Source organism: Ursus americanus, chromosome 25 (genome assembly GCF_024610735.1).
Source record: "Ursus americanus isolate L20-20 chromosome 25, mUrsAme1.1.p, whole genome shotgun sequence".
NCBI lineage: Eukaryota > Metazoa > Chordata > Mammalia > Carnivora > Ursidae > Ursus > Ursus americanus.
Genome location: NC_142151.1, coordinates 37,546,559 through 37,570,073, shown reverse-complemented (window position 1 = coordinate 37,570,073; position 23,515 = coordinate 37,546,559). Strand labels below are relative to the sequence as shown.

Here is a 23,515-nt window from a genome sequence, read left to right as displayed (position 1 = left end):
TTAATTGTTTTTTGGTGGATTCTTGAGGGATACACACACACGCGCGCGCACACACACACACACACACACTACCAGCAAATTGTGACAGTTCTACTTCTCCCTTACCAATTCGAATGCCTTTTATTTCCTTTTCTTGTCTGATTGCTGTGGCGAGGACTTCCAGTACTATTTTGAATAAAAGTGGTGAAAATAGACATCCATGTTTTGTTCCTAATCTTAGAGCAAAACTCTCAGTTCTTCACCATTTAGTATGATGTTAGCTGTGGGTTTTTCATAGGCAGCCTTAATTATGTTGAGGTATGTTTCCTCTAAACCTACTTTGTTGAGAGTTTTTATCATGGATAGATATTAAACTTTGTTAAAGGCTTTTTCTGTATCAAGATGATCATATGATTTTTATCCTTCATTTTGTTGATGTGGTGTATCACATCGATTTGTGACTATTTTACCATTCTTGCATCTCCAGAATAAATGCCACTTGGTCATGATAAATGGTCCTTTTAATGTATTGCTGAGTTCAATTTGCTAATATTTGTTGAGGATTTTTGCAACTATGTTCATCAGGGATATTGGTTTTTAGTTTTTTTTTCATAGTGTCATTTTCTGGTTTTGGTATTAGGGTAATGCTGGCCTTGTAGAATGTATTTAGAATCTTTCCTTCCATTTCTATTTTTTGGAATAGTTTGAGAAGAATAGATATTAAGTCTTCCTGAAAAGTTTGGTAGAATGCAATTCTGAATTCATCTGGTCCTGGACTTTTTTAGACATTTGATTACTGATTCAATAATATTGTTACTAGTAAGCTGTTTGTTTAGATTTTCTGTTTCTTCTTGATTCATTTTTGTGAGATTGTATGTTTCCAGGAATTTATGCATTTCTTCTAGGTTGTCCAATTTTTTGGCATATAATTTCCTATAGTAGATTCTTATAATCCTTTGTATTTCTGTGGTGTCAATCATTACTTTTCTTCCATTTTTTATTTTATTTATTTGGGTCCTCTTTTTTTGCTGCTGAGTCTGGTTAAAGGTTCATAAATTTCATTTGTTCAAAGAATCTGCTCTAGGTTTCATTGATCTTTTCCCTCCCTCCCTCCCTCCCTCCCTCCCTCCCTCCCTCCCTCCCTTCCTTCCTTCTTGTTTTAGTTCATTTATTTCTACTCTGATCTTCATTATTTCCTTTCTTCTACTAACTTTGAGCTTTGTTTTTACTTTTTTTCTAGTTCCTTTATTTGTGAGGTTAGATTGATCATTTGAAAATTTTATTAGGGTGTGTGTGTGTATTTGTTTTTTTTCTGTTTTGTTTTGTTTGAGGTAGGCCTGTGTGTGTGATCTGGAGAATGTTCTATGTGTACTTGAAAAGAATGTTTATTCTGTTGTTTCAGGGTGGGAATGTTCTGTATATAAGTGTTAAGCCCATCTAGTCTAATGTGTCATTCAAAGATGCTCTTTCCTTATTTTTTTTTTTTTTTTTTTTTTTGCCTGGGTGATCTAGCTATTGATGTACAAGGAGTATTAAAGTCTCCTATTACTATATTACTGTCAATTTCTCTCTTTGTATCTGTTAATAATTGCTTTATGTATTTAGGTGCTCCTATGTTGGGTGCATAGATATTTACAATTGTTATGTTTTGGTTAGATTGATCATTTTATCATTATGTAATGCCCTTCTTTGTCTCTTGTTACAGTTTTTGTTTTAAAGTCTATTTTCTCTGATATAAGTATTGCCACCCTGGCTTTTGTCTTCTACAGTTTGCTTGGAATATCATTTTCCATCCCTTCACTTTCAGTCTGTATGTGTCTTTAGGTCTGAAGTTAGTCTCTTGTAGGCAGCATAAAGATGAGTCTTGTTGCTGTTGTTTAATCCATTCTGTCACCCTATGTCTTTTGATGGAACATTTAGACCATTTACATTTAAAATAATTATTTATAGGCATGTACTTATTGCAATTTTGTTAATTGTTTTCTGGTTGTTTTTATAGTTCTCCTCTGTTCCGTTTTTATTCCTCTCTTTCCTTGTGATTGATGACTTAATTTAGTGTTCTGATTGCCTTTTTTTCTCCTTATTTTTTGTATCTATTATAGGTTTTGGTTTGTAGTTACTGTGAGGTTCATATATAACATCCTAAGTATATAGCAGTCTCTATTAAGTTGAAGGTGTCAATGAAATTCAAACACGTTCTAAAAGAAATTCATTTTTACTTTCCCCTCCATTTTGTTGTATATGTTGCCATATTTTACATCTTTTGATTTTACTAGTCCCCTTACCTAATTTTTTTTAGGTATAATTTATTGTACCACTTTTCTCTTTAATCTTTATACGAGCTTTATAAGTGTTTGCTACTACCTTTACTGTATGCTTACTTTACTCATGACATTTTTTTTTCTTTTATAACTTTTTTACTTGTAATTATGGTTTTTTCTTTTCTACTTAAAGAAGTCTCTTAAACGTTTCTCATAAGGCTGGCTTAGTGGTGGTGAATGCCTTTAACTATTTTTGGGGTTTTAAAAAAAATTATTTGTTTTTGTCTTAGAAATACTTTCTCTCTCCTTCCATCCTTTCTAAATGATAATCTTGTGAGGTAGAGTATTCTTGGTTGTAAAGTTTTTCCTTTTAGTACTTTGAATATATCATGCCACTCCCTCTGGCCTGCAAAGTTTCTGCTGAAAAATTAACGATAGCTTTATTGGATTACCCTGTACATAGCTAGTTGCTTCTCTCCTGCTCTTTTTAAAATTCTGTCTTTGTCTTTAATGCTTGACATTTTGATTTTAATAGATTGTTGTGTGGACTTCCTTGGGTTCATCTTGTTTGGAATGCACTGTATTTCCTGAACCTGGATATCTGTTTTCTTCCCCAGGTTAAGAATGTTTTCAGCTGTTATTTCTTCAAATAAATTTTCTGCCCCTTTCTCTCTCTCTTCTCCTTCTGGGACCCCTATTATGCAAATGTTCACTTGATGTTGTCCAAGAGATACCTTTACCTATTTTTAAAACTTCTTTTTTCTTAAAAAAAAACTTTTTTCTTCATACTGTTCAGCTTGGACACTTTTCATTATCCTATCTTCCAGATTGCTAATCTGTTCTTCTGCATTCACTAATCTGTTGATTCCCTCTGGTGTATTTTTTATTTCAGTTATTGTATTCTTCAATATTTATATTTTCTTCAAATATTTATATTTTCTCTTTGTTGAAGTTCTCACTGAGTTCAGCTACTCTTCTCTCTAGTCCATTGAACATCTTTATCATCATGATTTCGAACTCTTTATCAGGCACGCTGCTTATCTCCATTTCATTTAGGTTTTGTCTTGTTCTTTCATTTGGAACATATTCCTCTATCTCCCCATTTTGTTTAACTTTCTATGTTTATTTCTATAAATTAGGCAGAATAGCTACTTCTCCTAAACTACAAGGAATGATCTTGTACGTGGTCATCCCTGTGTAAACTGTGTGCCTGGGGACTTTGGCTGGTTGGCTGGCTGTTGTGGCCTGGGGGTAGGGCTGCCCTGGTGGAATGGCCAGAGGTGAAGTGGGCATGAGCCAGGGCAGTCCTGGGGCTCTCTATAGAATGAAACCTGGCCAGACAGCTGAAATGGATGCAGACTGGAAGGTCCAGGGGCTCTCTGTGAAGAGGGCACCCTGGCAAGACAGCTGAAGATGAATTAGGTGCAAGCTGGGGTGTCCTGGGGCTCTCTGCACAGGGGGTGTCCCAGCAGAATAGCCAAAGCCGAAGTGTAAGCCAGAGTGTCCTGAGATGCTGCACGTAGAGGGTGCCATGGCAGGGCAGCTAGAGCCAGGGTGGATGTGGGTTGGGGTTCCTGGGGTGCAGGAGCACTCCAGTGGTGTGGCTAGAGCATGGTTGTGGGGGGGAGGTCCCAGAGCACTCTGCACTAAAGGGGCCCTGGTAAATTGTCTGGAGCCAAAGTGAGAGCTGGGGGTGCCCTGGCAAGTCATGTAGAGCCAAAGTGGTGTGAACTGGGAGTATTCTGGGGTGTTTTGCAACTGTATCACCTTGGTGAGATGGCTGGAGCTATAGTGAGTGCCCAGCAGGGGTGGACTGGTGCGCTTCAAGCAGGGGGCCACCTTGGTGGGACAGCTGGGGCTGGTGTGGGCTTGGGGCTCACTGAGGTGGTAGGCTTGCTAGTGTGCCCAGACTCTGCTCCTGTCCACAGCGGCAGGTGGAGGAGAAAGAATGTAACCCAGTCCCTCCAACCTGGAGAGAATTTCAACAGCTCCTCTGCCATTTGGCAGAATTCTAGGGCTGGATCCTTTATATTCTAGTTGACTTAAGCAGTGAATTTTTGTTTTTTTGTTTCTGTTCCCTGGTGCAGTTGAGGCTGGTGTGGGCTAGGGGTCCAGGCCTTGCTGAGGCTGGCTTTGACACCCTGACCCTGCGTTTGTCTGTGCTACTAAGGTAGAGGGTGAATGCAAACTACGGGGCTCACCAGTCCCTCTAACCTGGAGAGAGTTCCAGCAGCTCCCCTCCCATTTGACAGGGCTCTAGGGTTGGTGCCTATATATTCTGGTTGTCTTTGTAAACAGTGGCCTTTTTCCTGTGTTCAAGGGCAGATGAATCTGCTCATGGTCCCTCTGAACTACTGCTCCTCACTGCCGTTTGCAATGGGGGTGGTGGTTCCCTTTGTTACCATGTCTCTGTGTCTCTTGCTATTCTCTTTGTGGCCTTTCGTTGTGCAGAAGCTGTTCGGTCAGTCCTCAGTTCTTCGGGAGGAATTGCTCTATAAGCAGGTGTTGGTTTGGTGTGTCTGTGGAAGACATGAGTTCAGGGTCTTCCTACATTGCGATCTTGGACCAGAAGCTGAAGTCCAATGAATGCATATTTTATATATTATATACTCTGTTCTTACAATAAAGTAAGCTAGAGAAAAAATGTTAACATCACAAGGACGTGAAAATACATTTATAGTACTGTTAAGTATTAAAATTTTATTAGAAAAATCTGTGTAGAGGCACCTGGGTGGTTCAGTGGGTTTAGTGACCGACTCTTGATTTCAGCTCAGGTCATGATCTCAGGGTCCTGAAATCGAGCTCTGCGCTCAGCGTGGAGTCTGCTTGTGCTCCCACTGCTCCTCCCTGCTGGCCTGCACTCTCTGATAAATCTTAAAAAAAAATCTTAAAGTGGACCTGTGACATTCAAACAGGTGTTGTTAAAGGGTCAACTGTATTTATGATCTCATCATCCCCTGCAAATGAGAGGGGGAACTTAGCTTAAGAAATGAAATTCTGGCCCGTCCTTTGCTGGACTTAAAAGACTTGAAAATAAGAATAACATTGGTCCTGGCCCCAAGGGTACCGCGTAAGGATCAGAAAAGGCTTCTTGCTGTTGGTCCAGTTATGGGTTATATTTGATTTAGAGTTTTCTTGAAAACCTAATGAGATTTAAGCTGGCAAAACAGACAAAACAAAACAGAAAACACCCCAAAACCAAAACAACCACCCCCCAAAGTTCCCCAAACCAAAACAGAGTTAAAATCTGGATATGTTGTCCAGGATTAAAAGGTCAGTTGTTATGAGATTTTGCTTTAGTTTCTTCTCCATAATTTCTCCTTTCTGTACGCAGGGGCACAGCAGGTTCCAACAGAGCCTTTGTGGGATCATTAGAGACCTGCCCGTTCTGGGTGGCGCTGTCCCCTGCGATTGCAGTTGAGCATGCAGAGGCCAACCTTATGCAATTGGAGAACGTGCCTCTCCCTCCTCGCAGATGCAGACTGACTCCCGCACACGAGGTGTGGTGAGCAGAGGCGGGCTGGTTTTCCGCTCCCACCTTCTCTCCAGGCTTGGTGCCCTGGGCAGGGCTCAATCCCAACAACTGGGTTGTAGCAGCCCTGGCTGAAACCCCACACCCCGTTTTTCCCAGAAAAATCATGTTTCAAAGTAAGGAGGCTGTGAAAAATAGAACTTTAGATATCAGCTACACAAAAGCACACATTTGTTACCTGGGTGATACATAATTGATAAAGAGCAGATACATACAAATATATGTGTGTGTATAGATATGTACCTCGATCTATCTGCTCTCCTTCTTAAAAACATGAAGACAAGTATAGAGTAGACCACAGTGTTGTTTTGAAAAATGAATTTATTAAAATGCTTATAATTATAAAATATTAAAATGCACAGAAATTCACAAAACATTACAAACTTTACATCTTATGCCGCAGTGTATGAAAGCATCAGGAATATTTCCGTTCTACTTTAGTTAAGCTGCTCATACATTTTAACTTTTCAAACATCTTAAAATATAATATTCACAATGAGAAAATGGTACAAGAAGTGTTTCAATAACAGAGCACATTCTGCCCCCCACTGTGAGCTAATGTTTTCTGAAATTCAAGATGTACGCACGGGTAATTAAAAGGGAAGGCATTTGGTGACAGTTTACAAGATGGCCTTGTCTAGCTTTCAAACCAAAATGATAGCATTCCCTTTCTGTTGACACCTGACATATCTGAGGGATACTTAAAGAAAAATCCCCTGAGTATTTTGGTCTAATGCATCAATCTGTTAAAATTCACAGGCATTACAAAAGGATATAAAACTCAAAGTTCTCTAGTGGTTAACACCGGGCAGGTCGAGGGCCAGATTTTCCTTTCGTGGGGGCACTGTCACCCCCACCCTTTTTCCTGGGGTGCTGCTCTGCTCACACTTCCAGATCCAGCCCGTGCCTGCCTGCAGACGCGGCCCCACATTTTTCTTCGCCGCCGGCAAGTCAGCACTGGAGTTGCGTTAACACTGTCGGTGTCATGGGTGACCCTGGCTTCCCACTACTTTGCTGTTTGGGGAATATTGGCAGTGTTATACATTCTATTTTCTGCCTTTAAAAATGTAGAGGCTTTTTCCCCTCTTGTCTGCAAAAGCACATTTTAAACTATGAAGATGATTTATGAAAGATGATTTATGAAAATGTAAATGCACAATTCTTTTAAAGTTTTGTGTATACAAGGAGATAAGGCAAGAACGCTTCCTTTTCTATGCTCCCATAAGCAGTGAGTACTTGCCAAACCCGACACGAGGACATAGTCCCAGGCTTCGGAGACGAGCAGAGGTAAGAGGAGAGGAAGTGACACCAGTGCCAGGAGCAGTGTCGCAGGTGAGCAGCGAAAGGACCAGATGCACCCGGTCTGGGCTGTGCGGAATGAGCAGCTGCGAAGAAACTCCTTTCTTCCTCCCTGCGTGGTCAGAGCTCATGCAGCTCACCGTGAGCGCTCTGTTCACACTGTTCACGTGACCAAGAAAGGTAGTGAAATGTTGTCCTTGATCCACTGGGACAATTCAGAAGTCCAGAACACTGCATTGCTGGATCCTACATAAATACTATTTTTGTTTTTTAAACATTCACGGCATGCATTTAGTGTTGTGACCTTGAGTTAAGCTGCTCTTATAACAAGCCTCTGAACTTTGCTCATGAAACAGCTTTGCTTTTCCTTCGCTGCTGGGATTCTGAGTGGCTTGGCTCCTGTGGCACGTGGGTGTTTAGCAGCACTGCAGTGGGTGGGGGCCCACCGAGCAAGAACCCAGTGCCAGACACCCTCCTACACCCAGCACTGCCCTGGCACCAGCCGAGGGCGAGTGGTGCAGGCCCCAGGTCTTCTCCAGAGCCTGCCAGAGGGCCTTGCACCTGAAAGGCAGTAAAGCACAGTAAAGATTGCTGACTGAACAAACCGAAGGCAAGATTTGCGTGGCGTAGGCGTTCAGCAGGAAGTTACAGCCAGCTGACAGGAGGGGCTGTGACCTGACCGTGGCTTTAGGGAGGCTGGAAGCTCAAACCAAAACCGGAGTCTCTTTTCTGGATTGGGAGTGATCTGGGTCTGCTCCTGTCTCCCTCCTCTTCCCCCACCCCCCGCGTGCGTGCAAGTTACAAACCAGTTAGTGGGCTAGGAACCAGGGAATGGAGGCTGTAGGGAAGCACCTTGACCATGGCAGATGCTTTAGTATGCTGATCACGCGGATAGCAGGACCCCTGCTGAAAGGCACTCCCCACGTGGCTAACGCCGGTGAGCCTCACAGTGTGGGCACCTGCTGTTGGCTTAAGCACCCACAGCCCTGTCCTGTCACCAGGGCTGGACAGTGAGCCGTTCCCGGTGGTGCTTGGGAGCTGTAAGGCTCTCCCTCCTGCATCTGAGGAATAAAGGGCAACTGGCGGGAAATGGACAGGCTTATCTTTCTAGACTATTACGTTGATAAAAATGTAATTTTAATCCGTTGATTTCATTTTTTTTTCAAGAAACTACAGAGCTTTAGAAGAGGTAAATTAATTATCCTGATCAATAGGAGTTACAATTCCATTTGAATCTGTAACTTTCCCCCCTTGTGTCATTTTACTCCCTTGAGATTTGCAAAGCAGTCAGTCAACACTGATGAGGCACAGAAGATTCGAGGAGTGCTCCTGGAAGATAAAGGGTGTCACTGTGGATTAGTGCAAATACACTTCAGGACCTTGCTATCTTTCTTCCAATCCATTAAGATTATTTCTTTGAGATAGGAAAGACAGGTAAAATGAAGACTGAAACTATTTCCTCTTATTGAGATTTCATTCTCTGTAGGGTTGTGCTAATAGTGCTAAATATTGTGAATTCCGGGGTCTATTTGCCACTTAATACAGCATTCAAACTGAATTCCGAGTTAGCTATTTTTAATCACACAAAAGCTAGCATGGCTAGTCTTTAGCGAAAGTACTGGAAGGGAAAGATAGCTCTGGGACAGATCTGGCGAAGGGAAGAAATGACACACTGTCTAAGAGGGGAGCACGTGCTTGAGAACAGAAAGGAATGAAAATAATCAAAAGGAGGGACAAAAATCCATCCTGCTTCGGAAGGGGTGGTTTTTAAGCACACCACGAGACACTTTCTGTGTTACAGAAATTCCAATTTATCAAAAGAGGGTAACATTTCTGGTTTTCCAGGTGATTAGTTTTATGTACTTCTTGATCTAAGTTTTACATTTCCCAGGTCCTGCACGGCTGGCTGAAACTGAAAAATAATCTATATGAAAATGGCAAATAAAACTCCTATTTGCCAAAGTGTTTTAACTTAAACATTCTCATTAGTGATTCGTAATCCATTTTGACAGAGTTAAATTCTGTAAAGTGCTTCTCGGAACATAAAGCTCTTATTCTGATTTTGGCCGTAAATTGTTATCCACCACTTCCACCATCCTCTCAGCTATGACCCCCATATTTTTTGTCATATCTTTGAGGTGATTCTCACGAAGAAGCTTTTGGGTTAAGTATTTTTCTCTCTTGATCTTGCTCTTCGTGCTTTTCGATACATCTGGAATGGCATAGGATACAAAAAACTTCACAGAGTAGATGAGGTGCTGTGGGAGAGAAGAAGAAAAATGTCAATCACAAAGAAATGGAGGGGAACACAGAATTCCTTTCGTGGATTTTGCTAGTCACCCGAGCAATAGATCTGGACAAGGCGGTGGGATTGGGACATGCACAACCAGCGTCTTCTACACTACATGGCTCTGACAAGGAGCTACATTTTGTTACTTTAAAAATTTCAAGAATACTATTTGATACGTGGAAAAGAATATATCTAATAACACTCCCCCGACGCTGCCAATGCTGGTCTCTTCCCCCAAAGGTTAGCACTATGTCCTACCTGGGTAAGTATATCCATAACATTTCATTTTTGAAAACCAGTTTAACAAAATATGTTTATATCCCCAAATAATTTATTGTTTAGTCTGGCCTGATTTGAGCTTTATAATACAGTATGATACTGTAATATGGTCTTTTGAAAATTACTTAAAAAAATTTCTGTATTTACTAGAAAGAGAGAGAGAGAGCACAAGAACAGGAGTGGCAGAAGGAGAGGGAGACAGAATGTTAAGCAGACTCCGTGCTGAGCATGGAGCCCAGCACTGGGCACGATCCCACGATGGCAAGATCATGATCTGAGCTGAAACCAAGAGTCGGATGCTCAATGGACTGCACCACCCAGGTGCCCCTAAAAATTACTTTCTTCATTCAAAACGAATTTCTAATCCATCAGTGTTATGTGCATAACTATAGTCCACTCATTATCAATTCTGCATAATATTCTCCTGTCTGCATGCACTGTAATTTATCCATTTCCCCCATCAAAACGTGCTGAGCTTGTTTCTCGTGTTTGTATTAGAAACAATGATGTTGAGAATGTTTTTGCACTTGGATTCTGGAGGACATCTGTGAGAGTTTCTCAAGGGGATGACCTACAAGTGGAACTGTCAAGACTCTGTTAAATGAATATTCAAATTTCCAAAATGGTGCCAAAGTATTTTCCAAAGTAGTTAAACCGGCTTCCACGCCCACCAGCCCCATGTGATGGTTTCAGCTGCTCTGCATTCTTGCCGGCACTTGCGGTCATCAATTCTTTCCCCCCCCCCACCAACATACTGAGTATAAAATGGACTTTCATTTTGGTCTTACATTTCTGATGACTAACGATGTTGAACACATTTTTATTTGTTCATTATTCAAAATTCTCTGACCTACCGAAGACATAGATACTGTACAGTAAACATTAAAAATCAATACATTGTACATGGTGTTGAAGTGATAAGAGCGTGGAGAAAGCAGTAAGGCAGAGTGGGAGTTTCTGTGTTATGTGGGAGGCCAACTGCAGACAGATTTTACACAGATCAGGCTGGGTATGCCTCCCTGAGCCAAGGCTTTATGGAGGGGAGGGAACTAGCCATGCAGAAATCAGGCGGAAAGGCATGCGAGGCAGAGGGAACAGCCAGTACAGCGTCTAGGTGGTGGAAGCCTGCTGGCCGTACTTCAGGAACGGCAGGCCTGGAAGGACATGAGTGAGGAGGACAGAAGGGACAAGAGTGTGGTAACAGAGCATGACTAGAGTGTGTCAGGCGTGCACGGCACTGTAAGGACTCTGGCTTTTACTCTGAGTGAGATGTGAAGACAACAGGGAGCCCAGTTAGGAGACTGTGTGGCCCTAATTCAGTCAAGGAATGATGGTGGCTCCAACCTGGTTGGAGAAGCGGAGTTAGTAAGAATGGTCAGATCTGCAGTGTCCTGTCAAAGGACAGCCAACAGCACTGTATGTGGGGTACGTGGGGGACTCCCAAGAATTTTGCCCTGAACGGCCAGTGAGATGCAATTGCCATGACTGAGAGGGGTGGAACGTTTAGGGCGGCAGAGAGAGAATATTCCAAGTGCTTTGAAGAAAATATGGGCATTTGGGGCAGCAGATTTCTCTGTTCGCTATCCAGGCAGAAAGGTCAAGTAGGCAGCTGGATTTGTGGGTTGAGGTCAGGAGAGAGGGTTCTGGAGATATATGTATAGTGAGTCACTGGCATATAGATGGCATTTAAACCCAACAGACTGCGTGAGATCACCGAGGCTGTGAGGAGAGAGAAGACGGCACCCAAGGAATGAGGCCCAGGATCACTAAGGAGAAGAGAAGGAAAGGACTAGCAAAGAAATTAAGAAGGAACTGCCTAGTGAAGTAAGAGAAAAGGGGAAAAAATTCCCGGGAGCCAAGTGAGGAGGAACTTCAAGAAGGAGAGAGTGATCAGCTGTGTCAAATGCTCCTGATAAGTTGGGTAATGTGAGGGTGGAGAATATTTGAGATGAGAGAGTGTGTCTGAATGATGGAAATTAGAGAGTAAAGAGGCAAAAGCTGACGATATAGGAAAGAGAGGTTTTCTTTTTTTTTTCCCATCTATATTTATAGATGTGGACTTTCTGCATTATGCCATCCTTGCATTTCTGGGATAAACCAATGTGGTCTGATGTCATCTTAAAAAATATATTGCTAGATTCAATCGGCACATTTTAGAAAGATCCTCGCATCAATGTAACGAAGGAGACTGGCTTACAATTTTCCCCTTTCTATTCCTGTCTGATTTTAGGATCTAAAAGGAGTTGGAGAGCGTTTCCTTTTTCTGATCTCTGGAGGTAACTAGAATGATCTGTTCTAGAACGTATGGCATCACTCTCCTACAAAACCATATGGGCTGGCATTTTCTCTATGGTAAGGTTTTTTCAATTACTCAAAGTTTTGCTATAATTCTAGGTTTAGAGTTCCCTTCTTTAGCATTTTGAAGATATTTGACTACTCTCTTCTGGCTTCCATGCTGCTGTTAAAGTCTACTCCATTTCAATTTTAATTTTATCAGTCATCTGTCCTTTTTCTCTGGTTACTCTTAAGATCTTCAATGAGCTGCACTTTTGTCATCTGCGTAAGCATGGCTTGCTTTCTTCTGTCTGATGTTTGCTGTACTTCCTGGTCTGTGAACAGATACCTTTCATTTCGTGGGAAAAATTTTAGTCATTAACTCTTCAAATATTGCCTCTCCTCTAGTACCCTTTTTTTCCTTCTGTGAATTTTTTTGAAAATTGCTTAATCTCTTTTTTTGTATTTTCCATTTTCTTCTCTCCCTGTGATATGCTGGGAGTAATTTTTTTCAGACTTCTCTCCCAATTCATTCATTCTTGCTTCTGTTCAATCCATATGCTTTTTCATTTCAACAACTACATATTTTTCAAAATTACCTTGTAATTCTTTAGTGTCTTATTGTTTGCTCATTTGTGAATCACTCATTTTTTGTTTAAACATTTTCATACACATTTAATTTATATTCCTAATGTGATAATGCATGCTTTTGAAGTTACTGAGGGCCCAAATTATTATCCCCCCCCCCCCCCAAATCTCACTTGTGGTTTTTCTTATTTCCCCTTGTTACTGTTGATCTTTGGAAGCTCATATCTGATTATTTCAATCTGAGAAAAAACTGTGGTCTAAACCAAGGACACCTTTTCTCCAGATAACATATGCATTTCCTTCTGCTCTGAGACAAATTTAGCCCTTCTGGAGGTCCCTGGCTGAATCCAAGAGTCTCAAGCTCACCTGTCCACCTCTGTGCTGACTGGCTGGCTGCTTGGCCTCCCTGAGCCTTTAGAGGGAGGTGCTGATGACCGCACTCATTCTCAGAGCACTCCTGCGCTTTGGGGGGGCTCACTGCTCTAGTTTAGCCATCACCTTTCTGCCCCTTGTTGTAGATTCTCCTCCCTTCTAGTGAGCTCAAAAATGCAAAGGAAATTATATTTTAAGCTGATTCTGAATGTTTTGTAGTGAAATGGCCCCTCAGAATATCTGGTCAACCATGATATCAGAAGCGGAAGTCGAAATACTTTGGCAACTACGTATTTGAATATAAACTAGTGATTCCTGCAGGTGTACCAGATACTCCAGGAATCTACTAATGATGGGGAGCTAATGATGACTTGTTTCTTCTTCTGTTAATGTGTGGTGGCTATTTAAAAAAAACAATACTAGAAAACTGATCAAAGCCAGGCACCCTACCCCACATTTTGCTTGCTAATAGATTCTCATTTTGTTCACAGCAAACCCGATAGCTCCCGTCTCAGCCTACTCTGCTGCTCGGAGGAGCCGTGTGTGCGCCAGTGCCACCCAAGGTGACGCAGGTGGCTGTCTGCCCTGGAGGCTTGTGGCAAAGCATCTCCTCTCCTGACAAAGAGGAAGGGATATGGCGAGCATCCCCTTCCTTTCTCCTTACTGTCCAGATCCACGTGCTCTGTCTGGAGTTGCAGCACTCACACTGCAACCACACACGACACGCCAGGAAGAGAACTGAGAGAATCAGAGATCCGGTCCTTACGTCAGCGAGCTGCTCTTGACTCAGGAGCAACCACCTACTTCTTGTGAACTATGTTACGTGAGAAAAATCAGCCTTTCTCTCTTTTAAGCCACTATAGATGGGTTTTGTGTTTTGTGCAGCTAAGTGTAATCCTAACCGACCACAGCCATCAAGCAACTTCTGAGGCTTCACGGTGTGGTAGCAGTTACTCCCTCAGTGTCAGAGGTAAAGTTGGTTAGAGCCATTTCAAATGTATAGCTGCCTTAGTCGTTTTTAAGAGCTAGTTAATTTTAGGGATATAAAAGAAAACTATTTAGAGGTATATTATGAAAATGCAGTAAAAATACTTCATAATAATACAAATAAAACTATGACAGCAATAAAAGTTTCTCAGGGGCAGAGATCACATCTTAGCTGTCTTCAATAAGCCCCTTCACAGTCTAGCCTGCAGCCCAGTGCCCCGAATTAAAAAAAAAAAAAAAAAAACCTTGAGAGGCACTGAGTCCCCCTAGTACACAGCATGCCTTTTACTTTTTCAAGCAGGTAACTGCTTTCGTTTCATTAATGAGAGCGTTATGGGTATTCCCATGTTAAATCTGATTAATAGATGTCCTAAAATAATTACTAGCAAGAGAAAAGAATGTATTTTAAGTCAGAGTTGGCAACACTTAATGCTAATAAAAGGTCTGCAAATATACTGCCTTATAAACTCTTTCCAAGTGTACTTCTCCCACCTCCATGACAATGATGAAAGCCAGCTTGGCTGCGATCACGTGCCAGTAGTAGATGTTGTGTTTGTACTGCTGTTCGTGTCCAGGTGGGTTCCGGAAATCACGATACCTGGAAACCAAACAGAAGGATATCAGGAGATCCTTTCTGATTAAGTACCGTAAGCAAGGGGCCCTTTCAAAAGAGGTCATAATTAATGCAATGCTATAAATTTTCTATAAAATGTCCTACAAATTTTCTCCAAGAGTTTAATTTGGCTACAAAATCCTGAAATAATGAGTCCAGTAATACTTAACATAAAATAGGAAGATGATGGTAATGACATATTCCATATGTGTAAAAACAAAAGTATTAAACGTTTTTTTGTCAGAGTTTTACTCCGGTTTTCTCAAAAGAGTATAACACTAAAACGAAGTAGCGTATTTTCAGAAATGAGTTTATAAATTTATTTATATAATGGTATCCTCAGGCTTCACTCAGCTATGGGCTATCTCTCCCTGTAGAGAGGAATGCCCATCAGCTCGTTATAATTTCCAACCTAATTTCCTCATTAGATACTATGTGCTACTGCTGTTCGTATCGCCCTCGGGTAGCACATCTCAAATTTTCTGCCTGTAACCCAACAGACCCGGAAGAGTTTAACTACTCTTTAGAATTATGTCAATTCAGAGTAAGAAGATTCAATGTGGGATTCCGAAGAGGCTCTAGAAACATTTATTTGGGGCTTATTTCTGGTTTCTTGGTTGTGTTGCCAAGACTCTGAACCACAGAAGGGTCTGAGGAGTTGAACTAAATGAGATTTAAATCCTCCTTTAGGGTTCAGACTCTGATTAAAAAAACAAACTGTATGACCTATAGTCAGCAAACTTTATCAAGTAGTGATTCACTTGATGTTTACTGTCCACAGTTGACCGTACCCGCCATTACAATCAATGCAGAGAGGCCTTAAGGAACGCTTTCACGCATACTGGCAGGTGAGCCTGAGGTCTTTGCGTTTCTCATCTTTGCATTTCTTGGAGTGAGAGTGCTACTTTGTTGTCACTCAGTACATCCGGTTGTGCTTGAGTAACAGATCAGTCATTACGACTGAAACTCAAGGAGTTCCTTCATTTCTAAGATGCAAACAAGACTTTTCTCCTGGATCAGTCTCCCTGCAATCATTCGCAACTCCCATCTTTAAATCATGCTTTATGGTTTGATTTGTAAATTCTGACCCCAGTCTGTATTAAGTTTGGCTGAAAAGAAAGCTAGGGGGAAAAAATGTCTCCAGCAATTTTATTTAGAATTACATGACAGTAAGTCCTTTAAAGATGAAGCGCGTTTTCAAACAAGTGAGCAGAACTTGCCTGCAGGTGGTAGGGATAACAGCCTTAGGGTCTGGATTTCCCTTGCTTTGGTTTTTGAAGTCTGCGACGTTGAAAATGGAGAGGGTACTGTTGATGTAGCCTTCCATGGTGTAATGGGTGTGGTTCCCATAGGGGGGGACAGAGAAGGACCAGTAATACACCAGCCGGGGGATCATGTCTGACGTGAAAGCAATGATCATGGCCTATACGGGGAGGAAAACAAGAAAGGAGCATTGATTTAGAGCCTTTATAGCTATGTTTAACACACCAGAATCGGGTGCTCATCAGTTGATTTTTTTTTTTAATGAAAGACTCAGAAACTTTAATCCTTTCTGTTAAGTGGATATAGATAGTGAATGTCCTAAAGTCTGTGAGCAGCTGCTTTAAACAACAGTTACTTCCTCCTGGTTTTTAGTTCACACAAGGGCTGTCCAGAAGTCCACCTGCAGTTGAAAAGCAAAGGCCTACGAGTTGCCTATTATGTTTCTCAAGTACAGTAAGAATGACTGTAGACCAGGGTATCCTGGATTAACTCAAGTTGCTTATATATATTGTATATAAATTAGATTTTCAAAAATTAGAATATTATACAACTCAATCAACCTTGGAACTTGACTTGAGATAATTTTAATCTTTCTTTTAGGTTTTAGAAGGCCATTTTGCATACGTAATATTAGGGTCAATATTATGCAAATACTTTGGCCTTACAGAATTCCTTTGTAGAGTTTACAATTGATATAAAACTGATTTTTAAATCACTTGCCTCTTAGAATATAAATTGCATAAAATAGATTTTCCTTAATCTAATAATGGCCTTCAAATTCATATTTTTTTCCCTAGAGTATCTTGATTTATTTATACAAGTCAACCCATAGTCTGATTTTAAACTCTCTGGATATACTTACATATGTTGCTTCATTAGAGAGCAAGAATTTATTAATTTTAAAATGTAGGTAGCAAGAAACTATATTGGGTTTGCTCTGTTCATACAGTCAAGTGTATGCCTATTTTATTAGATCTAGTGTCTAAGCCTCTAAACTGCAAAAAGACTGAACAAAGTTCTGAACATTATACATGCTCAAATAACAAAGTTTAGAGTTTCCAGGTTAGAGGAATAAATTTAGATCAATTTTAAACCTGGGTCTGTGTCAGGCAGACCTCTATCAGGATATAAACCTATTATGAATTACATGAATTTTCTCTAAAATTCTTTAATTTGGACTTTAAACTTTCCAATGTATAAAACTGGTTTGAAAGAGGGAAGAAGTAAGGAATATACTTAAATTCTATGTGAATAAACAAAGCTAAATGATTCAGTCATTTATTGAAGCAGAAAGACATGTTTTTGGCACAACACAATTTTTAATAGTATTCGTTTGAACATATGGTTTAGATGCAGTGAGACCACAAGCCAAGATCTCAGGCAGAGCAAGAAAAACAACTAAGGGGCTTTTCTATTGCAAAATTACTCCCACTGGTAGAACCAGCTTTGTCATTTCCTCTGAGGTGGAGTGTGTGTGTGTGCGCGTGTGCGCCTGTCAGTGGTGGTGGTGGGGGGAGGTGTAAGACAAGAATATTTTACTTCTTCCAGATTTCAATAGTTTAACATTTCCTGTTATTTAACCATAGCTTTTTACAGAATCACCTGCAGATGTGCTTCAGGAAGCTACAAACAGTCCAACAAGGAAGAGAATTCTCTTGTCTTGTGACAAGATACTAGTTTCTCCTGAATGGAGCTGCTTTGAGACGCACTGCAAGAATGCAAGTAAACGCAAGGTGCTTCGCTTCCCATGCTGTTCTGAATGCAATTTTCCATTTATATCAAAATAAATTAAAATCGGTCTTCAACGGCCGATACTGTGGCCTGAGACAACCATGTCAGCTCAGCCTATTCATTGCACCAGCAGCTTTAGGCTGAATGACTTCATGCCAAACTCTTGCTTGACGTCCATTCTCATCCCTGGTGGCTACTCTCTTCTTCCTGTAGTTGAAAGTTCTCCTATTATGGAAAGTGGGCCCTTTTTGTGCCCTGTAGATGGTAGAGGCATACATTAGGTATGTGAGGGAATAATACACGTTTCATTTTTACAGACACACACACACACAGAGCCTGTATCAAATCCTAATAATATGGAAAAAAAGGATTGTCTGTAGTTCAATCAAGGACCTAAAAAGTTTTCCTAGGGTATAATAAAACGATGCCTGAGTGATAAGAAAAAACAACTACTGGATAAGAACCAGTAGCACCAATTAGAGGCATGCACGTGCTTGTGTCTGTACACACACAAACACACACACACACACACGAGCCTTAGCAACATGGCCAATACCCCATTTGTGCCAATGGAGTGGAGCCATGCTGGGGGTACTAGGAGAAGGTGTCTAACACAATCAAACCGGACTGCTGAGGAATGGGGAGTGAGAGTCATGTGAATTTTCTGGTTAGCTGGAGGTCAAACAAAAACGCTTTTAGTTTTAAACCTTGTTGCTCCAACGTCCCTAAAGCACACAAGGCCACGTCTCTGCCTTGCTTAGTGCTGTGCAGCATATTGCATGTGACAGATTCCTCTATGACTGTGGAACTTGAAAGGCCTCACTGTCCCATTTCTGCACATCAGTCTTCATTTCGTAGCACAGGGGATGCTGAAGGTGTGGGCTACGTGGGTGAATGGACAATGATAGAACTTAGCAGTCGTCTTCTGTGTGCAATTTGCAGCTTTCTCCAAAAACCAGGGATAGCATACGACCCAGATAAATTAAGGGTTCTTGGGGTTCCAGATAATTTGCCTTATTGTGTAAAACTGTAACCATGGCTCAGTGACACTTTGTCAAATTCTTGTGCCTCTAGTTTAGATACTGATGATGTGATGGAGACAATAACACAGCAGTGGCTAACACTGCGTGAGGACCAGGCTCTGTGCATTCCACGCATGAACTCACTGAAGTCCCCACTATATAATATTCTTAAAATATGCGGTAAGGAATTATTCAATTTACAAATGATAAAATGAAGCTCTGAAGTGTTAAGGCCTGGCCCTGGGAAGCTGCAGCACTGAGAGCTGGGACTTGGGTCTGACCTGTGTCTGCAGTACTGAGCCTGACCAGGAGCCTGACCCACAGGCACTGATGAATTCTCTTCTGTTTCTACAAGTGCTAATGGGAAAAGGCCACGGACTCAGGGCAAGTGTGGCTTAACAAAGAAATTAAAACTGGGATATCATCTTGTTGGGAATTGTGATCTGAGGGTAAAATGGGCAGTGAAATAAGAGGAAATAGCCCTAGTTGTAAGGATATTTCTAGGGAAGGTGGTCATTCCCCTACTGGGCTGGTATGGAACTTATTCTCCCTGAAAGCCCCTTGTTGGTCTGTGTTTTAAAAAAGGGAGAGAGAGGGAGAGGGGCTGACTGTTCAGACTGGTCCAAAGTCTACACAGGTTGTAAAGGACCATGTTCTGTTCCCTCAAGCTGGGACACATGCAGGGTATGAGGCTGCTTACTAGCTAACCAGTGAGTGGCTAGCAAAGGCCAAGAGGTGGGGTGGAGGAGAGAGATGGGACCCAACCTAAAGCCCCCCTCCTTGAAGAGCCTCTGGCTCTAGGAGGCAAGGAAGGTAATACATGAATGGAACGCAACGTGCTTATGCGTACGTCATCATCAAATAGTTAATATTTTAAGTTGATAGTTTGGAATATAGGGTAAAATATGGTAGAATGATAGTTCTTATTTTAAGGTCCTCCAACTATAAGTGGACAGATTTCTCTGTTTTAAAAGCACTACTGGACAACTCCTTTTATAGTCCTGTGAGGATTAAGAGAGGTGGTACTTACTGTTATTACCATTACCATGTTTCTATTGAATAAAAACTTTAGCAAATGAACAATAGTAGTATAATGGTCACTCTTAGCAGCTGCTCCCATAAGAGGTCTTGACTTTATAAGTCATGATACTAATATAAATAATTAAGAACATTAAAAAAATAATATCAGTGATAACAACTGTTTTTACATGGAAGATAGTAATTGGCATCTCCCTCCCATTAAAAAAAAAAAAAGCAAACATTTGATTCTTTAGGTAGCAACACTAATGCATTTTTGGCCTTTTCAAGGTCTTTACCCTATGAAGCCTAGGTTTACTCACATTAGTCACCACAGCCAGAATTGCTATTCCTTGCATGATGGGCTGCCATGCTCCGATGTCTTGGGCTTTTTCTGGAACCATGCGTCTATACTGGGTAGTCATTTTCCATGCGTCCACTCTTATTTCCAATATATTGTTCACCAGAGCCAACAGAGGGGCCAGTGGAAAAGAGGCCACAAATAAGGTGACGAACCCAAACTGAATAACTGTCAATGGAATGGACACGCATCATGGAATGGTGGGTGGATGGAAGGACAACATATTTTCCTTTACTCTTATACAGAAAAAGGCAAACAACAAACTAAATCCCAAAGAGAAAAGACACCCATGGTAATAAAACAATGTTCAACAGTGAAAGAACCCAAACAAAAGACACATGTGAAGTCTCTGGAAAGACGACTAGTTATAGCCGGTTTCTTTTATACATATACACTTAGTAGGAATAATATATTTAAAATCTTTAATCAACTTATTTGCTGGCAGTAAAGTTGGGACACTCTACGTATATTATTCTCTGTTGAAATAATAGAATGTTGGAAGACGATTCGTGATTTAGGGTTAAAAAAAAAGAACAGGAATACTGTGGAAGCATCTAACAAGTTAAAAAGAAATAAGAACTAGGAAATCGGGAGGGCTCTGCTTAGAGAATGTGGGGGGAGAGATGCTGGAGACAGGCACATGAGCAAGCTCCGAGTCTGCAAATGCAATGCAGTGCACACAGAGAATCTGTAATATTATTATCAATCATGGAAATGTATGTGATGAAAGTGTCCTAAAATAAGGCAAAATACACTTCTTTAGGAATTTTTATCTTGAAGTTGTTGCAGTCTATGTGGTCACAGTAAGTAAAAATTCAAGTGATGACTTACAAGTTCTTTTCTTCCTTGTCTGTAATTTATATGGCGTCACTATAGATGGGACATCAGATTTGGGGCAAGCTGTACCATAGGGGGGTAAAGGTTAGAAATGAGAAGGCCAGAGATCTAAAAAAAAAATTCAAGTAAACTAGTATAGATATGGACCGAAGGCTGTGAATAGAAGGAGGATTTACAGCCCCTTTACAGCTACAGCTCAGAAAAGGGGCAGGGACCAATCTGGCCAGGAAGGGCAAGACTAGGGAGGGGTATGTAGGTAGAAGGAACTGGTACGTGCTTCCGGTCTGAGAGGCCAGGGTATGTTTCAGAAGGAGGAGAGAGAGGGCTGGCGAGATCTGGCCGGTCCGCAGGCCAGGCAGGAGTGGCCACCTTCCGCAAAGGCAGGCAAGGAGCAGAGCTGGTGATGTCGTACGCATTGACATCAGTGCTTGGTGCTGTGCTCCTGTGTCTATGTACCACCTACCCCTATGTGAATCGTGTGCCTGCAGGGGCCACGTGTGGAGTGGGCGCAGTCAACTGTGGTACACCGGCAAGTGCGGAGCCCAATGAAAAGGACTACTCACAGCTGCCACACTGGAATGAGGGTCTAGTGTTGCCAGATCTTGTTATTTAAGAGAAGCCAGAATTTAGGACTATACTGGTAATTAGCCCAGTTAAATATCCCAAACAGTAAAGATGCCATTTATAATAACAATAAAAGGGGAGCCTGGGTGGCTCAGTCGGTTAAGCATCTGCCTTCAGCTCAGGTCATGATCTTGGGGTCCTGGGATCGAGCCCCACGTCAGGCTCTCTGTGCAACAGGAGGCCTGCTTCTCCCTCTGCCTGCCCCTTGGCCTACTTGTTCTCGCTCTCTCTCTCTGTCAAATAAATAAAATCCTTAAAAAATATATAATAGCAAGAAAAGTTCAGACTATTCAGGAATAAATTAGTGAGAAATGTTAACACTGATATGATAATGGACTTAAAAAATAAAAACAAATAATGATAAATGGATGGACGGTAGGATGTGCCATACTCTTAATTGTGTAGACTCAAGTTGGGGGACTTATCAGTTTTTTCCTCTAAAATAGAATTTTGGATTCTAATGCAAATTTAGTTAATAATCTCCAATAGACTTTTTAGAAAAAAAAGCTGAAAGGTGATGCTAAAGCTTTTCAAGTAATCTACACAAGTCAGATATTGAAGAGGGTGCTTGAACTGACAGTATGAGAGACATTCTGAAAAAGGCTGAGATGGGACCAGCTCTAAGAGATGCTAATATGTATTATTATGCGATGGCAACTAAAATAGTTTAGAACTAGTGCATTCATAGTATGAATTAAACAGAATAGATACAGATATTCATGGGATTTTACTATATTATAAAAAGTGATACTTCAAATCAGTCATTTTAAGTATTAGAGCAATTAGCTACACCACTGGAAAAACTGGTATGGAGTCCTCGCTTTTGACTCCAAAACAAATTACAGATGGATTAATTAAAAAATAATGTACCAGAAAAAACAACATGGTATAACCTGTTTTAATGGTCGAGAAGAACTTTCTAAACTTTTGAAATGAAGAACACAAAAAAGACCTATGGATTCTGCAAGGCAAAAAACAAAAACAATCCTTGCCTAAATTTTTTCATGACCTCGTATTGCTAACACTCTCTCTGCTTTCTTCTTCACTTTGCAGTCAAGTTTCTGGAAGACGTACCTCAACTGACTATCTCTCCACCACTCCCTCCTTCCTCAGAGCCCGACCTCCTGCCAGGCCCTCCCTGCGCTCACTTTGCAGTGACGGCCTGTTCCCAAGCCAGCGCACATTTTCAGTCCTTATGTGCTGGATCACACGGCCAAACATATCCTTTCCCCCTTGGTTTTTGTTTTACTTAAATAATTTTAAAAAGCCAAGGTAGGGTTGTATGTGTGTGTGTGTGTGTGTGCATACACACACGTGAGTGTGCACACGATGTTTTTTAAATGCTTCCTAGCCACAGAGTGTGGCTTCTACCTTTCCGCGCTGTCCAGCAATGAAGTGCGGGCTTGGGCGCTCGCTTCCCCACCCTGCCGGCGTATTTTGCATCATGCTCCTCTCGGTCACTGTTCAAGTCCCTCCGAAGTGACATTATCACCCTCTCAGCTTCTATGTTAACACAACCCTCTGCTACATTTCTTCCAACTGTTCTGCTATTCTTCCTTCTCTTCGTAGATCTCCTGCCCCATTTCCCCTTTAAATGCCCCTTTCCCCAGGGCCTCATCAATTCTGTGCCTGGCATGCCTGAGTCACTTCCATGGCCTCCCCACTGCTCCTCCAGCTCCTGGTGGATCCAACTTTCTCATGGATGTTTCTACGGACACGTCCCACAGACCCCCTCCCTCACACTCCAAATATCCAATGCCTAACCATTTTCTTGAAACCAGCTCTTCTCCTCATATTCCACCTGCATACTCAATCTCCTGGAAATTATCTCAACAATTCTATTCTTCACCCGCTAGTCTAGTTATCTCTTTAACACTTACCATATCTGTCTCCCTGATCCCCATTCCTATGCCTACCGCCTCGGTTTAGGTGTCGGGATTACCCAATTGTGTGGGTAACCTGGTGTAGCCTCCCAAAATACCCTTTTCCTTCCAAATACCTTCCATTCTGCAGCAGAATGATCTGATCTTTTTCAGCATAAACATATGATTCTCTTGCTTACAAATATTCTGGTGGGTAAGGATAAGTTCATTAAGGGTAAGTTCTAGGGACGCCTGGGTGGCTCAGTCAGTTAAGCGTCTGCCTTCAGCTCAGGTCATGATCCCAGAGTCCTGGGATCGAGCTCC

General features: G+C 41.5%; 1 protein-coding gene and 1 long non-coding RNA gene across 5 annotated transcripts in view; one reads left to right on the top strand and one right to left on the bottom strand.

The window, feature by feature from the left end:
• Positions 1-19,832, top strand: part of LOC123794829 (uncharacterized) — a 51,435-nt gene extending 31,603 nt beyond the window's left edge. The window contains exons 3-5 of the long non-coding RNA XR_015721673.1: positions 11,871-11,992; positions 13,366-15,322; positions 17,324-19,832. This is a non-coding gene — a long non-coding RNA (uncharacterized LOC123794829). The remainder of the gene's footprint in view (positions 1-11,870; positions 11,993-13,365; positions 15,323-17,323) is intronic.
• Positions 6,076-23,515, bottom strand: part of ANO6 (anoctamin 6) — a 186,685-nt gene continuing 169,245 nt past the window's right edge. For all 4 annotated transcript variants that reach the window (XM_045801226.2, XM_045801227.2, XM_087855792.1 and 1 more), the window contains 4 exons: positions 19,831-20,036; positions 15,695-15,897; positions 14,354-14,459; positions 6,076-9,329 (listed from right to left, as the gene is read on the bottom strand). In XM_045801226.2, the coding sequence (XP_045657182.2) occupies positions 9,123-9,329; positions 14,354-14,459; positions 15,695-15,897; positions 19,831-20,036 (722 nt within the window). In that variant the 3' untranslated portion in view covers positions 6,076-9,122. The remainder of the gene's footprint in view (positions 9,330-14,353; positions 14,460-15,694; positions 15,898-19,830; positions 20,037-23,515) is intronic.